Here is a 19,299-nt window from a genome sequence, read left to right as displayed (position 1 = left end):
ATTTTTAAAAAATTGTCTTAATATATAATGCATATTAAAAATCAGTAAAAAAAAAACTATAAAGAAATAAAGAGAAAGATAAATGTTTAAATATGAATTTTAAAAAAGAAAATATTTAACTTGAAATTTCATTATGTTCAATTAATACAGTCGATCATACCAGCTGCTTTCCCTCTTCATCTAAAGAAACATTATTAGTATGTCTCTGCAATACTGAAATACAAGTATGCAAAATAATCAATGATTGCAAAAAATAATATATAGATATGAAAGTAATAAAATGTACAGTGTGTTCAAATTATAAAATATTTTAAGTGATTTCTAGATTATGCATTAGATTATGTAAGTATTTAGTTAAGCATACCTGCTGTAAACACTGTACTAAAGCATTGTTGCTAGTATGGTTACAAATTATTTTCTAATTATTAAACCCAAATCTCGTTGAATAAAATTATAATGCATGGCAGATGATTATTTGTGATTAACTGCAAGTGACAACTATTGGTCAGTATTCTTCCTTGGACTACAAACCACTGTTAGATCAAAGGATATCAAGTTGAACCAAAATATAAAGATAAGAAATCAGCCTTACAAACCACATTCTGTTAAAACAATACAGGTCAAAAAGTTAGTAGAAAATTGGTTAGTAAGAAAGACACACCACAAACATTAGAAAAACATGCACAAATTCTGGATACAAGTTAGTAGAAGCATCAATGACGCAGTAGAAAAGTTGACAACGGACGCACAAGAAACATGCTGCAGTTACCATAGAGTACCAGTCCCCTACTCACCAACAAGAGCACCAGAGCCAGATAACCAGCTAGGTGGGGGTAAAACCCTTCTTTCAAAATAAGTAGTGCATGAATATGATGAATCGGACTGATGACTTTCATTATTGACCAAATACCCATTATAGTTAAGAGGAGAAACAGATCGTCTGTCATGGAACATGTTGTAGTTTTCTTCTGGAAGATATTATAGTTATTTATGATGACTCAGTGAGTTATACCTCATGAAACTCAAATTCAAACCATTTGTAACAGAGAAGATGAGAATTTTTTTTAAAATATTATAATGCACAAAAAGCAAGAACAAAAAATTCTGCAAACAATTAAAGCAAAACAACTGGAAATTAAATAATTTTATTCAACAAATTAGTTTCATTTAAAATTAACATTTTAAATATTTGGAATTAGCACATTGATAAACATTTAAATTTTGAATGTTAGTTCGATTGAATATGATTTTAGTTCTATAAAACACATTACAGCTGCTTTGCCCAAAATCTTAAAATTAGAAATAAAAGCTTCAAAAGAACTAACCTTTCTGAGTTAAACCACTTGCAGTAAATGACCGACTCATGATATCTGTATCTTTACCATCTGGGTGTAGAGTCTCTACATTTCTAGGGACTGAACTACCAAATGCAAATGATATGTTACTTCTCTGTGCATTGCGCCGAGCTTCTAAAGCAGCTTCTCTTTCCAAATGTTTTCTGAGAACAGCATCATTTCTTTCCTAGAAATATTATAAATTTATTATAAGCATGAACTGAAGTTCCTTTTCCTTTTTTATTTTCACTGATTTTTTTAAAGTTTGTTTAAAGCTCTTGTTTCATATTATGTTAACAATTCTTAACTTCATTTAGATTTCAATCTTAGAAGATTGATAATCTGAACAAATAAAAAAAAAGATCCTAAAAAAATTTTGTTTTCTAATGTCAAGGAACTAATAGCTATATTATTTTAAATGGTTTCGTAAGATTGTAAGAGAGTCAAATTAACAATCAAGGTCATGTTTATGAATTTTTAAATTCAAGCTTTCCTTATTTTTAAAAATTGCATTATTAAAATTATAAATAATATGATATATGCTAAAATTCACTTTCCATCATATATAAATGGAATGCAAACTGAGAATGCTAGTTTGCAATGAATATTTTCTAGATTGTCGCATACCTGCTCTGCTTCCCAAAGTTGTTTCCTTCTCTCTTCCACAGCTAACCGCTTGTCAACTGTTCGTAATCTATCATCTCTTTCCAACGAGGATGGACCGGAAGAACTGCTTCCATCAGTAACTGAAAATAAAAAAATAAATATAAAAAGTTTAAATTGGTCCTAAGATTAGAAATAGAAAAGTTTAGTTGAGTAATAAGAAAAATTAAAATTGGATCATATAAAAAGGCCGATTTAAAAAAAAAAAATCATTGCTGTCTTCCTAATCTTAAAAATATGTTCAGTAATAATAAATATCCTAAATCTAAATTGCAAATAAAAGCAGGCTAGATTTTACACAATAACTTTTGGTACTATTTCCATTGTTGTGCAAATTTCTTTCCAAATCACAGAAAGAGAAGTATTTTATAATGTGTAACACTGCTTTTATAATCCAAAATCACTTTTATTTTTATTCAAAAAATTTTTAACAGTATTAATAAATTTTATAACATTTTGGTAAAGCAAAAACTTTTCCATTTAATATTTTAATGATAACACCCACATTATAAGCTAGTAAAGAAAATATAAATGATTATAAAACAGAAAACTCAGTGAAATAAAAATAAAAAAATTAATAAATATCTCTTAGCTTTAAGTAAATTACTGTTCAACTTTAAATTTAAAAAACCAAGTTAATTTTATTTTTAAAAAAAATCACTTCAGATTATGCTGATTACATAATAGAATTTGTGTTAAATTAAGTCAACTACTGAAATTTTTAATTATGATACCTAATAAGCCTCTTGATTCTTCAGGAGATCCTTTACGGTCTGCACCCAAATTCCATGTAGGAGAATTTGAAGAAAGAGCTTCATCTTCTTCTACTTGAGCACCACTTCTCTGCGACGCAGAACCGTCAGATTCTGCTCCACCATGAGCAAACCAGTACATATCTAAGGAATAATCTTATAAATTAATAATAGAATTTAAAATCTCTATGATAACTTTAACCTTTTGGAACAAGATGAAAACCCATACAAAATAATTCAGATACTTCATCTGCTAGACACTAATCAATAAGTACACTATATATGCCTCGAGAAAAAACCACCATATAAAAAAAAAAATTTGCGATTAAAATTGTCATTCAATAAATAATTGCATACATTTCAGAGAATGACTAATTAATAAATTATATCATGTAATAAACTTAATGCTTTCGAATTTTTGCTGTTAAATAAACAGTAGAAAACAAAATGTTTAATGTTAGAAGGTCTTCTAAAAATTTGTTTTTGTAGTGGAAACATGAATAAAAATCAAATACATATTTAATAATGCATTATCTGTGTCCTGAACATGCAATGCAATTCTATGATTTCAATAGGCCATTATCAAGGCTGGATTATTATCTAATACTTTGTAATTAATAAAGTAATTTATTCTCAATATAAAAATTAATGTTGCCTTCAAATAAATCATAATATAAATATAAAATGAACCATAACTAAAAATGCTTATTACTTAAAAAATCATATTTTAAAAATATTTCTATCATTAAAAATAATTTTAATATTAAAAATGCACTACTCAGATTAATAAAGTTAGTTCCTGCCTTTGAAAGTTAGGTTCTGCAGCAAGAATGAGTTACAATTTTGAAAATTATACATTTGATGATAGGTATTATTATATTATTTTCACAAATGATACAAAATAACAGATAAAATAATATAATAATCCTGTCATGTAAGTTGCCATACTGTCTTTACTTTTTCAAATTATCTCTATTTTCATAAAAAAATTGCATGTTTCATACAGACAAAAGATTATCAATTTTTTTTTTAATGGCACGCACACACACACAAAAGATGAAAAAATAGCCAGCCAATACAATTTAGAATCAAATCAATAGAGTTCTAAAAATGTTTTGAGAAAATCCTACTCAATGTGACAAACAAACAATTATATCTCTATGAATTCTCCATGAACAAGATGAACAGATTATACTATTATATCTTTAATAAAAAAAAATTATAGCATTACTAGATTTAAATTGCGATTGCTAGATAAAATACAAAGTGATCCACATTCAAACAATAAGTCAAGGTTTACCTATCAATGCTGCACATAAAAAATATTCAATTCAAAATGTTCCATTCTATTAAATGCTAAACATTAAAAAAATTATCAAAATACCTCTTAAAAAGCAAATGAGGAATTTTTAAGAAGTTCTCAAAAACTAGAATTTAATAAGGCTGATAAAAATAAAAGGAAAAAAAAATAATTTGTTGATTATAAAAAGAAATGTGGTTTCTTTATAAGTAAACAAATTTTCTATAATACAAGTTCAACAAAAAATCTTGAAGGCACATATTTTTGAACTATTAGGGAATGAATTAGATACAAATATTAATTTATCACTTCCTTTAAAAATCCTTCCGACAAATAATAATTTTTCATCAAGAAAATAGTACTTATCAGCAAAAAATAATGGCACAAAATTGTATTTTTATATCACTAAATTATGTAACAATTTTTGCATCCAGGGCCCGACTTAGCTTAATTGGGGCCTCGGCTTCACTACTTTAGTAATGAAGAACTATGCATAGAACTTGTCTATGGTATTTTTTCCTTTTGGGGCCCAGGGCAACAGCCCTGTATGCTCCTGCCTTAGTCAGGCCCTGTTTACATTTTAACATTTTTATGATTGAAAATCACACATTTCATCACAATGCAATTAACATGCAACTCGGCCACTATCAAGTAAATAAATCCTAAATAATAATAATAAAAAAAAAATATTCCTTTAAAGACAGGGTTAATTTCAAGTTCTTTATATCACCAATCTTTATTAATAACTATTATATAATCATTTATGTCTACTATAAAGCAAACTTTAAACATTAAATTAATTACCCTTTGGAGGAGGCCTATTACTCCTAGACATGATGCTCAGGAGTTTTTATTTCTCCTAAAAAAAGAAGAAAAATTATCAGACAAACTTTTACTTCAAACATAATTAAATTAAATTTTCAAATCTAACTTTTTTGAAAATTCAACTTGTAAACATTAAAAATATAAACAGCACAAAATTTTAAAGAATTTTGATAGTTGAATTATTACATACAATATTTTGATCATTTCTATATCAATACTAAAACTAAATTATTTACATTAACTATATTAGATTCAATATTATATACTATACAGAAATAAATAATTCACAAAAATTAAAATAAATAGCAGCTTGAAAATTACCAAAATATACAAGAGACAGAGAAGCTAATATTTTATATAGCATGCTAATTAAGATAGTAAATTCACATTTGGAGGGCTTATTCAACAATAGACAAACATTCAAGAAAAAATTACAGGTAGTGAAATTTCAGTATGAATATGTTAAATAACAAAAGGTTAATTATATTTGTGTTCAAGAACTGGCTACAAGATCGAAATTCAGCATAGTAAGGAATCTAAATTTAAAAAAAAAAGTTTAAACAGAAACATTCTGCCAGATATAATGTAAAAATATTTTCAACGGCAATGCATGAGATATACGAAGTCTAGATAAATAAATGTGAATAATTCAGTTTTGCAATTATATTGGGAAATTCCTAGCAAATTGTTTTAGGAGGAGGAAAATCGGTTAGACCTAAATTATATCAAATAAAATTCATATAAAATATGAAGTAATCGTTAAATCAATACTGGAAATTAGTATTTAAAGAACTTCACCCAAAACATCTTTTGAATACATTCAAAGAATACTAAATTCGATTCCACTAATCTAATTGAAAACGAAACTACAGAGATAGATGTAAAAAAATGTAATTATAATATGCAACAAAATTTTAAAATTATATTCTTTTAAAAAAATAATAGAAACCTGATAAAGGGATGCCGCTTCCAAAAATAAGGGGGAATGCATATAAATTATTCTATTACATAAATATTACTAAAAAAATCAAAATTGCCGATGTCCGGTAAAACAGACAAGACACATAAAAATATCCTATTCAAACACTTGTCATTCTTATCTGACAACTCATAAGAAGTCTGTCATCTGATATGTGAAGTTGTTTTACTTACGGTAAGTGAAATCATTTGATTAAAGAACGAAGGAGTCAACCATTACGCAATTAATTTGAGCGGCGAGACGATGAGCCACTCTCTCATCACCCGTCTTTCCAACGAACGCCGCTGGTTGCACGTTTGTCCGTGACGCTGCGCGCCTCAATGCAGCGAGTTACGTAAAATGACGTCATCCGGTCAATGGTTGCCGGATTTGGCAATTTTGTACTCGTTTGGCGCGTGTTATATTCTGATTGGCTTAGAAGAGATGCCAATAATGGAAACTCGCGCTTATTTACACGCGAGTGAGATACCAGCGCATTTGAAATAACAGTACACACATTTTTAAACTTGCGGAATTTAAGTGACATTAAGATAATCAGTTATCGACAGATATATCAGAAATTATTCTTTTGCGAAAAATATTTTGCATTTTTTTAAAAATATGTTGCATTTTACGTAAAATATTTTTACTATATTTAATTTTTTTTAAATAAATTTTGCAATAAACAAAATTTTTTACAGTTTTCTTTTGTCAAATCCTTTTATTTTAAATAGGAGAAGAAATTTATACTTTTAAACCGAAATTTATACTTTTAAACCATTATTAAAACAAATGTTTTATAAAACCAACTATTTTTTTTTTTTTTTTTTTCTAATTTTGATTTTTTGCTTTCTTAACAAAAATCTTTCTATTACATTCAGATAATGTTTATAAAATATGCAAAACTGAAATTCGTACTAATTATTTTTAATGGTTATTGTATATACATTTTAATTAAAATTCGAGTCTTAAAATTACGAGTTTAAAAAACGATATTTAATAATCATAAAAACTTCCATGTATTTTTAAATCATCTATTTATAATAACTTAATTAATCAATAAAATATTTAAACAATGATAATGATTTCTGATTCGATTTTCAAAATAATAATTTCTTTCATTACCTTAAGAATGGTAAAATATCCATTCGAAAAATTTTAAATGTTAAAATTTCTTTGATTGCAAGATAAATACAAACTCCTTAATTCATTTCCTTCTATGGGCAAATGCTAATCATAGCTGCATATATATCTCCTTCGAATTTTGAAATTCGTCGAAATAGAAATTAGCAGCCCAACAAAAAAAAAAAAAAAACTATCCGTTGTTAAACGTTATATACCATTCAACAATCTTTTTGAATCTCATGCTAATTACATAATATTAATGGTTGTCATTAATTTCAATTATTTCTTATGCTGAACTAATTGAATGAGTTTTTAACAATGACAATGTCGAGTATGATTAATAGATAATTAATTTGAGAATTCCTAGTTTAAAGAAAATAATTATAGTTTACCACACAAGGGATAACTGAAATTTAATAAACTCCTTTAATGAAGTTTAGACATAAATGCTCATATGACGCACATCAAAAGTACTAAGTCAATTCTATTTTGGAATACATCTTACGTTTCTATTTGTAATGTTATGGGTATAGCATACAAGCAAAGTGAAGCGAGTTAACTTCATTTGCCTTGCTAATTGTAAATTAGATATTTTAATGGCAAAATTACAGTTTTTTTTTTCATTTATATCTTATTTTATACCTAATAGTAAGTAGAAAACTATAAATATATTTGTCAAGGATAAGCCTTTTCCCCAAGAAACGATATTTACTAACGAATAAATAAAATAATAAAAACAAAAATGCTGACTAGAAATTCTGTTTTGAAAGTATGATCGCATTACGGATAAATATGATTATTTGCATCATAAAATAAATATCAGATAGAAAAAAGCAAGGAAAAAAAATCAGTGTTCGCTACTACTTCTGAAATTTCCTTTATGAATCAGAAAAAAAAATCAATATTAACGAACAATTAACTCAATTAATAAAGATTATGATTCTTATTGCTCACTTCCTAAAAAGCGCAATATTCTTTCTAAAAAATTAATTTTTTTAATAAAACAGTAAAAAAAATTTGTTAATTAGGAAGATATGTAGAACCGCAAGCAAGTAGATTAAAATGATGTTATATAATTGCTAAATAAATAAGGGTGCAAAAAATTTCCAAAAACGATAAAATATTAGAGAAATATATAAACCTAGCTGCCAAATAATTAAATTTTTAAAAAATACGAATATCCTGAATTATAAAATATTAATAATAACATCTTTGTCAATTATAATTGGCCAAATTTCTATCTGTTTCAATAGTTACCAAACTTGTCGTATTTAATACACACTAAGCGGAAGCTTAAACATAATTATATGCAAGCATGAATACGGATTTATAATAAATAAATAACTAAACTCTTCCAAAATTTTAATAAAAAAATTAGCTCAAAATAGATTATTAGTATGCTGATTAAAATAAAAATGTGTTACAATGTGAAATTAAATTGGCCGCTTCTTAAAAGAGTTTATTATTTCACGATGGCTCAACCTAGAATGAAAAATGTATAAATCCGCCATTGTTACAAATTGATTTAAAACTTATTCAGTGCTATTCATAGTTTCGATTTAAAAATCTTTAAAAAAATACACAATTTTCACCAGTTTGGAAATCAAACAACGGATATTTCTTCCGCTCAAGTAATCATTCTAAGCTGCAATCATCTTGCATTAAAATCTCAATAACAGGCTTCCCCCCCCCTTACTTACAAGTCCAGCAATAATAATTTACGCGGAAGCAATTTTACATGATTTTCCTTTAAATCATTTTTGCTTCTTATTTTTTTATAAGTAGTAAAACTTTTTTTTTATATAAATATGAATAGGAAGGAAAAAATGAAAGGTGTTTTATATTCGATTCTTCTCGTTGAGATGATATAGATCAGCTGGTGAACGAATTCGCCTTTGGCGATCAGCTGTTTAACTGGGATAATTGGTGATATTTAATATCAGTTTTTATTCTATAAAAATTTTACAGTAATAATATTTTATGCATAAATAACCTAAAAATTGTAGACTGTAATGATCTTTTTATTTGTTCATTTTATTTATATGTTTTTTATACTATTTCTTAAAAGAATTAGGAAGAAGAAATAAGCGTATGCTGACATAAGATAAATGCTATGTTATAGCAAGAACTGAAAATTTACAGCAGTTACTTGAAATGCTATTTGCATGGGGATAAAATGAAATATTTATTTATTCATTTTGAACTGATATCGTAAATATAGTAAAAAAGTATGGGGAGGGTTAAAAAATTTAAAATAAAAATACTGTCATTTAAAAAATGTACTAATATAAACTGGAAACAAGATATATTTTCATATTACATTATACTAGCCGTCTTTGGCAATCTACTGGTTTGCCGAGATTGCTGGTAATATAAAAGTTAAGTGAAATCGTTTAGATATTATTTCATGTACACGGAACCTCAAATTTGTCATTTAAGTTGTGTCTCATGACGTCAGAGCGCAATTAAAAATGCAAATATCTAGTTCATTAAATTTTCGCGATACAATAACTTCCATTTTTTTTTATTCATATTGTAAACAACATGAATATTAAACAGATTTATTCTTTAACTTTCATCAATAAAATAAAATCACACGATTATATATTTCATGAAACAACGACAACGTTTTGAATTTCATGGCAACAATGTAATCTATGGTTAGAAATTAGGCAAAAAAATAATCTCAAAAAAATTGTTAAATTTCGGGAAAAATTTGACTGTTACTTTTAAATTAGTATCATTTAAAAAGACAATTATTTACATCTTGAAGCGGTATGATGCATTTTTGTGAAATATTATTTTCGGAAGTTCTCGCGAAAAAAATGCCAAAATTCCGCTTTATTTTTTTATTAGATAAAATTCTAATTATAATTTCACATAAGAATCTCAAGGCGGTAACATAAAAATAATAAAATTTATCTGATAGAGACGACATTTAAATTGATGTGTAAAGTTCAGTGTTAAAAAGCTAAATAATGCTGATTCATGAGACATTGAATTCTAATGGAACTATGCTCAATGCGAACATATAAGATTTTGTTAATGTTATATTATCAGTAAATATTAAGCTCGCTTAATTTTATAACTGTTGGTTGTCAGAAAAACATAATAACTAATGATGCATAAGAATTCTGAAACCAATAAGAGAACTTTAATTCACTTTATTAACTCCCAGATTCCAACAGCGAAATCCCTCTAAGTAGTTATCTAAGACATATTAACATTAATAATAATAATAATAATAAAGAAAAAAAAACTGAGGAGAGCGATAGAGTTCTATAGTATAGTGTTGGAGGACGAACGGCAAGGTTACGTAATACAATAGTGTGAACCAGTTGTTGAACTGACCTCATCTCGATCCCTCCCAGTAGTGGTGTGATCACGTTCACCCGCTTGTGACCCAATACCTAATAAGCGCGTGGGCTGTAAAGCTGTCAATATAAACAGTGAACTGTTGAAAGGAATTCAGATTCTCCAATGGTGAAGGAATCTGAACCACAGTCCGATTCCAACAGACATCTTTGGTCATGGATGATAATTAAAATGCAGCGACAGCAATCCCATTATGACTATGATTTTCAGAAGATATCATTAATGTACTCATTGGTAAGAAAAATCTTCTGGAAATATCATAATAAAAGATATATATTATTATTATTTCATATTTATATTTCTCAAGAAAACAAAAGAAAGAAAATCCAAAAAAGGTAATCATCCCTAATATATGCGTCACATTTTTTGTTAGCATCAATAGCAAAAGAACCTGCGTGACTTCGAGTTGTATTCTCATGGCCAAGAGTTCAGCTGGCGCCTGACTGACAGTTCGTAAAACCTGACCCAAGATCAAAAGGATAATTATGTATGAAATGCTTATTAGAAAAATAAAATTCCTGCATAACATATTTCCAGTCAAAGTCACATGTAAGTATTGATTTTAATGTATTTTTATTTGTAAGTTTCACACCTATTTTATTACGGAATTTAATGAAAAAACATGGAATAGCAAACAAGAAACATGCAAATTTCATAAACTATTCCTTGGAAACTTAATAATATACCATTACTAAAAAAGAGCAACTTGTTATCTTTTCTATTTTTTTATATTTATTTTAATCTGGAATTTGTAGATACTTACATCTCTCAGGAATTTTAATTGTAACAAACTATTTCTAGAAAATTAACTGTCATAGAAAAGTTTTTATTTGAATCGCATATTGTAGCTTCGTCACTAAAAATTTCAATTAACATAAATTCTTTTTAAATAAGATTTATCTTTCTATGAAAAAAGCAAGAATAATGATCAATTTACAATATTAAAAATTTCTAAAGAAATATTATTCAGAAGCTCATGAAAAATCTAGAAGCATTTAGAGAATGTATTAACTAAGTCTTAAGCTCATGATTATTTAGTTATTTATCTCTCTCTTTTGATGATAATGGCTAAGATGACACAGCTATCTTATCTGTGGCAAATTGCAATTACACAGAAGGATATAGGATTGAATAAGATTCATATTATTTTAAGCAGGAAGGGGAAAAAAGGGGGGAAGAGAGAGATGTTTTAATTTAGAGTTTTTGGAACTGGAGAGGTAGCATACCATGAGAGAGAGGACTGACCCTCTATCACAGAAGTATCTGCACTTCCAGGAAACTGAATAATCATGAGCTCAATCATCAATGAAAGAATAATGTTACCATTGGATACTTCAAGTTCCGTTTATTAATGAAACTCATAAATTTATAATGAAAGGTTGCCGATAACGTTCATTATCAAAGTGGTTTCAGCGGCTAGGAGCTTTTAGAAAACTAATTGCAAGAATGTGAGATACAATATATCCGCTTGATCCTGATACATAACATTGAATATTATATCCATCTAACGACAATCAATATTACAAAATACTATTGTATGAGATTTTATTTTCCGAAAAAACGAGAATTACAGAGACTTTACTGTGTATCATAATACTGATGTCGTTTCTACCAAATAATATAAGAAAAAAAAAAATCTTGAAATGGATCAATAAAACGGACAAATTTTATGTTAAGTAGTATTACACATTTCGATTTAAATGTGCGGTTTCAATATAAATTAAATATCTGAATGCTACTAAGTCAATGATATTTAACATCTTTGAAAGAATACAGTTAAAATAATATTTGAACAACTATAGTCAACTATCAAAATCTGCTGAATTGAAGGGGAAATTATTGACTGCCTCAGAAACTATTGTCAGTGCGAGTATAAGAGATCGCAAAAAGAATATGAATAACCATACTACAGATTTATGGAATTTTCCTTTTATGCTCTTATAAATTCATTTTGATACCACAATAATTTCATTTATTTAAAAGTAATATAAGTGCATGATAAAGTTATGCAATTAATTGAATTTCATATCAATTGTTCAGAAAGAGATATAAGTGCAAAAATATATATGTTCAAAAACTGAATGCAGGAAAAAGAAATATAAACTGTTTCTTAAAGTCGTTGTTTAAAGCAATTCGAAATTTAGAAAATATTAAATCCCTACAAATATAAAAATAAAGACTATAAATATTGATTTTAAATAACTGAATTAAATTTTAATAAACTTGGATTTTTTTTATGGGTAAGATGATATTACATTGCATATGACCAACTTTTAAATATTGCCCAATATATTAAAAAAATTGGACCTTCAGTTTAAATTTCTGTTTATTTCTGTTCTTATTTTTAGTATAAAATATCATATGCATTATTCTTCAATAAATAAATAGAGTTAGAAAAATTACTAAAAAAATTGCGATTATCAAATAGTTCAGAACAACTTCCCCGTGCCGAATTTTTTTTTTTGGGGGGGAATGAAAATGTATAGGATAAAAACTCATCTATAAACATAAAATTGTGTTTATTTGTTCTTTTTATCTTTAAAAGATAAAAAATCGCTTTACTGAACTCCAGATCTCCGCAAAACCTCACGAAAAGATTAGCGGACCACAATTTAAAGAGTCCTTGCAACAAAAAGTCTTATTTTCAATAGCTAAGCGCAAAAAGTGGCATCGAAGGTTAAGTTTGGTGTTTTAAACGTCAGTCAACCTGAACAATGAAACACTTCCGACCTTCCCCATCTATCTAAAGTGTCAAAAGTGGCTCTCGAAATTTTGACACCAAAGAAAGGAGGGGGCAAGGAGATTCCTTGAAGCTAGTGGATGAACTCAAGTGACTGATAAGCATCAATAGCAAACTTGAATACTGGCTAATAGTTTTGAAATGAATAAAAATGAATTATTTTAATCGAATGTGTAGAATTTTGACAGTTGTTTTATAGCTCTTTCTCTTCTTCAATTTCGCAGGAATAGTTAGAGGGAAATAATTAACTTATATTTTTTGTTCGAAATTCTATTCGAAAAATAACCCTTCATTTTGAAATATAGCACACAAAGCGATGAATATTACTTTGAAACAGCAGGAAAAGAATTTTCAAATGTTTTGAATAATGAAATGCGATTTTTCTTCAATTAACTCGAAACATGATACAACTCGCATCAGAAATTGCCTCGCGTCATATAAAGAAGATATATTAAAGATACCTTGAGTGTCTACATGTCAGGCATTAGGTAAACTTGGTGAAATTAACATCGTGGCGCAACTAAAGCATAATGCGAGCGGTTGCTCACTAGCTTTGGTGCGAAAATGATGGTGACAAAATTCCATAACAAAAATAATCGATGCAGGTGCTAAATATAAAAAAAATGGTTATCATGAAGAAAAGGATTATGTCCTGCGAAACATTTCAAAATCAAAAAAGCAAGCTCCGCTACAAGAGAAATAATAACTAATTCAGGAAAATCGTGCCTTCTATTATCAAGATGATTTTTTACGCAGTAAAACGGTCAGAGGTTAAAAAGTTCTATTAATTATTGGCGAAAAAAATTTTTGCAGAAATAATATTTAAATTAATTTAAATTTATATAAATTTTAAGAAAAAGCATAATTTTCTATGTATTATTAAAAATCTGTTGAAGATACCCCCCCTCCTCCATTCCCAGTTTGCACATTATTGCAAATCTACCATAATACGTATTATCAAAGTCTGTCTCTCTTTTATTATTCCAAATTCTTTGTACAAATTCTCTTTTAATTCGCAAAAAATGCAACAATATACCAAATCTGCGGTACAAGCAGTCATTCACAAATGAACTCACGATACGTTAATCAGAATTATAAATTTAATTTCACATTTCTTGATAAAAATATTATGGTTACTATGTACGAAATAAAACTAAGATATCTCAGTGAGGGAGAAGGGAAATATTGAAAAGGGGCCGGTATGTAATATAGGTTGTTTTTAGGGCGGAGGTTATACGCGCCCCACCCAAACAAAAATATATATAAAACCACTTGACACAAAAAATGTCTATCATCTCGCTACCTCCACCCGAAAAAAAATATACAAAAGGTAACACTGTGTGTAACCTGACATTTAAAAATTCACGACACCCAACGATTTTCAATTTTGATTTCGGTCATTTCAAGGGGAGCTTATACAATAATAAAATTCGAAATGTTAACAAGCTGGAGAGAAAACGAATTCAAAAATACATGCCGCACAACTACCAGAAACTAATATTTAAACATCTCGTTTTATATTTATGCTTAGTATCTGAGCACTTCGATATTCTATAAATATACTGAAAATATTTTAAAGTTATAATATTTGTCATGTAATAATGAGTTTGGCTAAAATCTCTGGTAATAAAACTAACGGGAGTGATCTCTCCGAAACTTTTCCCTATACTCTTTAATATTACATTATATTTCATTAATATTATATTTATATGTTATAAACTGCATGCCTTGGAGAACAACAAGCGCGAAAGAACCTAATAACGTGAAATTTTAGGCGGTTTTTTTTTTTTTTTTTTTTTTGCGATAAATTGCTAAGATGCGGTTATTACAAAAATTTTTGAAAATCGAATATGTATTTTGTATGACTTTTCTTGATCGATTGATGCTAAAATTGGATCAAGAATAGTTACACGATCACATACCAAATTTCATTAATTTAGGCCAGTGCGTTGTTGAGTTACACGTCCCGTTTATGATAGACAGTCAATACTTCGACAGATTTTATTCGTAATTTGACAAAGATGTACATTTTAGACGCTAAACTGTGAACCAAATTTCATTTAATTGTTGTTTTAGAATTATTACATTTATATGATGCAATAGTAGTGACCGACAGATGGTAAACCCTTAACGAATTTAGTTCCAAAATTGATACATATTTACAGTTTAGATGTTAAATCTGATTGAGTATCAAATGTTACCAATTTACCTCTTTTCGTTTGTAGTTATTGTTTAATTTACCTTCAGGCAGCCAGGCAGACAAACATCATCTGAATGCATCTTGTTCAAAATTAGAAAGAAATCTACAAATTTGATGTAAAGACCATAGATCAAATTTCGTCTCTTTTGTTCAAAGCATTTGTTAGTTACCATGTTCAAACGCACACAGACATAATTCCAAAAATGTGTTTTGGATTCAAAAGTGTCTGAGATTCGTGAATATCTCAAATTTTAATTTTTTGATGAGTACAATAATTTATTTTTATATTCTTCATTCATGAGAAAGTAAAAACTTGACAAATTCTGAAAACTTCAGAAATATTAGTAAATTTCTTGTTTGATTAAAAATTTAAAAATTTTCATGTGTTGTAAAAAAAAAATCATTGGCCAATTATCTTCACTTTATTCTAATAAAATAATTTAATCTTCATTCTATAATAATAAATTCTGGATTCTCCAAATGTAACTCTCTCTCAAAGAAAAAAAAACATTCTAACTCAAACATGAATACGATTTGTTTATTCTAGGAAATGCGAGGAAATCATAAGAAGAACGCAAAAATTCTAAATACGGCCTTACCAAGTCTTTATGATTAAGTTAAGCAGGTTTATGCTATTATTCACTAGCTTATAGTTGATTCAAATTTCAACCTAAGACAAGAAATAATCTTTGGAGACAAACCATAGATACGAAAATTTCAGAAATATAACAAGTAGGGAAATATTAATACATTTGCTTTTAAGTATTGTAAACTAAATTAATTAAAATATTTTATAAAAGTTTTGTTTTAATGCTGGTAAAGCAATCATTTCATGTCAACTAATGATGGCATTTTTAAATTGATTAGAAACAGTCAGTGCAAATCATGTCTTTTTATAAAAACTGTATTTGAATGCCAGAACACCAATCATTTAATGTCAACAAATAATGTTGTATTTAAATTGATTAGGAACAGAAAATACAAAACCATGCGTTTTTATATAAAACAACTGTATTTGAATTCTGGTAAAGCAACCATTTGATGACAAATAATGATGGCGTTTTTAAATTGATTATTAACAATAAACAAACCATGGATTTAACCAGAAGTATTTCAGAGGAGAGAAATAAACCGAAGTTAAAAGCAATGTTCAATGCTATTTAAATCTGTTGTATAAACTAATCTCTTATTTATTGTAGTATTTGGTATCTTTCACACACAGACACACACACACACACACACACACACACACACACACACACACACATATATATATATAATATTGAATAATTCAATGACTGGAAAATTTGCTATCCTTTATTTTATTGCAACAAAAAAATAGCTAATTAAAGAAATGTCAACAACAGAAATTAGAAAATTTAAAAATGATATATATGAAAATAAAGACGAAAAGAAAACTCATGACAAAAATAAAAATTACAACATTTCTTGACGATAAGTATACTTTGTAACCTGCGTTACAACTTATATTATAAAATTGTATAATCAGAACTGATGAACTCTATTATGGATTCAGCTTCCAAGTGAGAAAATTTTAAAGGAAAAATCATTAAAAAATATCTACAAATATGATAGCCAATGCACGTTTTTTTTTACACACACACACACACACACACAAAAAAAAAAAAAAAAAACTTTTTTAAAAAAGATGATATGAAGAAAATAAAATTTTACCACTTCCCTCTACTACTGTATCTTCTAATTTCATAAGGTTTGGAATTATAAAAAATTAACAAGATATAAGAAAATGCAACTTATGTATTCCAATAAAGTGTCATTCATATGTTTAGGTAAAAAAGCAGTTGGAGGTTGGAAATTACTTTTCAGGCCTTAACTTCTCAGAAATTTCAACAATCGAAACTCTTTCAGTACAAAAGATATTTGTTATGACAATGCGATGATTCATCTTACTGGAATCCTCCTTACATCTTGAATAGTAAGGTAGTTGTGGAAAAACAAAAATGCCAAACGTCTATCATTTCTACTACCCTTTGAGCTGGATAGTTTATCTAAAACTCGGTGTAAATCTTCGCCCTCATTGGAACAAATCACTAACCTCTAAAAAATAGATATGCATATGCACAAAACGGTCGACGAAATAATAACGACGAAACAATTTGAGTTCTAGTGCCCATAAGGGAAGAAACTGTACAAAAAGTTTTCCGAAATCGTGTCATGAGAATAAAGTAATAAAAGTATTTCCAAAAGGAATCTATTTAAACATACAAAAAAAATTAAGATGCAAAGAAACAAATTGTTCTAATTTATAATCTATAGCCTCTAAGATCTTTGTTCATTATTTTTATCAATCCAACTTTTAAAATTTAAATAAAAAATTATCATGGACGAGAAGGGGAAAAGGAATCAGTGGCCCACAAAACTGAAAATTCTAATTGCAGCCTCACTCTATTTTAATTACTGAAAAAAAAAAGAACGATTTGAGTATTACATCTAAATGAGCAGTAACTTTCAACCTGGGCAACCCACATCCTTACGGGTGTCTGGCACAATATCAAGAGAGTGCTCAAACAATAAAAAAAAAAGCTGTCAAATCCGTTTATCTTCAAGAAAATGGGACATTATCAATTTAATACCATATATATTTCTGATTTCATTATCCAGCTAATTACAATTAGAAGAATTTCTATATAAGGAGTACTTCACACCTTCACACAGATAGGCATTTGCGTGAATGTGATAAAATGTTAAAATAATATTAGAAAAGCAAATACGTCTGAAGTTCAGAACACGGCTTCTTGAAAATTTTCGCACTCCAATTTCCTTTTGGAAAGAAAATTTCGCATTTATTCTAAAATAAATTTTTGCATATTACCACAAATGCACAGACGAGAAGATGAAAATGTATTCATAAGTGTTGATAATTATTAGCAAAAAATTCAATAGAACTACATTGCAGAGATATATTAAATCCTGATGTCATTGAAGTGCTTGTGATGATTATAAAAAATCAATATAGCCGCACAGCAAAAATATGAGATTCTAATTAACGTTTCAAATCAAAGATTTTTAAAAAAAATGCATTTCTAAATTTGACAGATGAACGTTCTGTCAATGACTTCGCGATCCCATAGTTACTGTATACGACTCCATTTAAAATCATGATTCACAGTTATAGCAGAACTTTGACTTTTATCTATGGCTCCATTTATTAGAGCACTGAATCTAAGAATATACGCCGAGAAAAATAAGAATAAAAAGAAAATGTCTTATCACTTCCATTACTCTGATTTATTATGTCAATAAATCTATTATTTCCCCCTTAAGTGTCATCCTAGTATATTATGTGCCGTAATAAGATCTAGCCTATTACGAAACTGGGATAGTACACAAATAGTACATTTTCCTTTCCTATATATTGAATAAAAACATTTTTTAATCAAGAATTTTAATGTACTAATATATATTTTTTTATTTTTCTACATTTTGAAAACACTAATCTACAGTGATTTTCAGGATCTTAACAACAGACCTTAAAAACTTCGAAACATTAGCATCTTTTTAGCATGATTGTTAGAGATTCATAAATAGAGAATCAACAATAAAAAAATACTATTGTTAGTGTTCGTAGCCATATTACAGAACTATGTACTACTAGCGACAAGTATTGTTAGAGATTCATAAATAGAGAATCAACAATAAAAAATACTATTGTTAGTGTCCGTAGCCATATTGCAGAACTATGTACTACTAGCGACAAGTATTGTTAGAAATTCATAAATAGAGAATCAACAATAAAAATTACTATTGTTAGTGTCCGTAGCCATATTGCAGAACTATGTACTACTAGCGACAAGTATTGTTAGAGATTCATAAATAGAGGATCAACAATAAAAAATACTATTGTTAGTGTTCGTAGCCATATTGCAGAACTATGTACTACTAGCGACAAGTATTGTTAGAGATTCATAAATAGAGAATCAACAATAAAAATTACTATTGTTAGTGTCCGTAGCCATATTGCAGAACTATGTACTACTAGCGACAA

At 27.8% G+C, this 19,299-nt stretch overlaps 1 protein-coding gene across 5 annotated transcripts in view; it reads right to left on the bottom strand.

Moving 5' to 3' along the window:
* LOC129962698 (titin homolog) overlaps positions 1–19,299 on the bottom strand; it is a 64,528-nt gene that overhangs the window by 16,925 nt on the left and 28,304 nt on the right. For 2 of the 5 annotated variants that reach the window (XM_056076626.1, XM_056076629.1), the window contains exons 2-6: positions 4,854–4,908; positions 2,732–2,893; positions 1,962–2,080; positions 1,326–1,521; positions 795–968 (exon numbers count right to left, since the gene is read on the bottom strand). In XM_056076626.1, coding sequence (XP_055932601.1) covers positions 795–968; positions 1,326–1,521; positions 1,962–2,080; positions 2,732–2,893; positions 4,854–4,884 — 682 coding nt within the window. In that variant the 5' untranslated portion in view covers positions 4,885–4,908. Of the gene's footprint in view, positions 1–794; positions 969–1,325; positions 1,522–1,961; positions 2,081–2,731; positions 2,894–4,853; positions 4,909–6,026; positions 6,155–19,299 lie in introns of those variants that run through there. The other 3 variants (XM_056076627.1, XM_056076628.1, XM_056076630.1) reach the window with 3 other exon arrangements.

The sequence above is a fragment of the Argiope bruennichi genome, chromosome 3, assembly GCF_947563725.1.
Source record: "Argiope bruennichi chromosome 3, qqArgBrue1.1, whole genome shotgun sequence".
Taxonomy (NCBI): Eukaryota; Metazoa; Arthropoda; class Arachnida; order Araneae; family Araneidae; genus Argiope; species Argiope bruennichi.
This window is presented reverse-complemented; position numbering and strand designations above follow the sequence as displayed.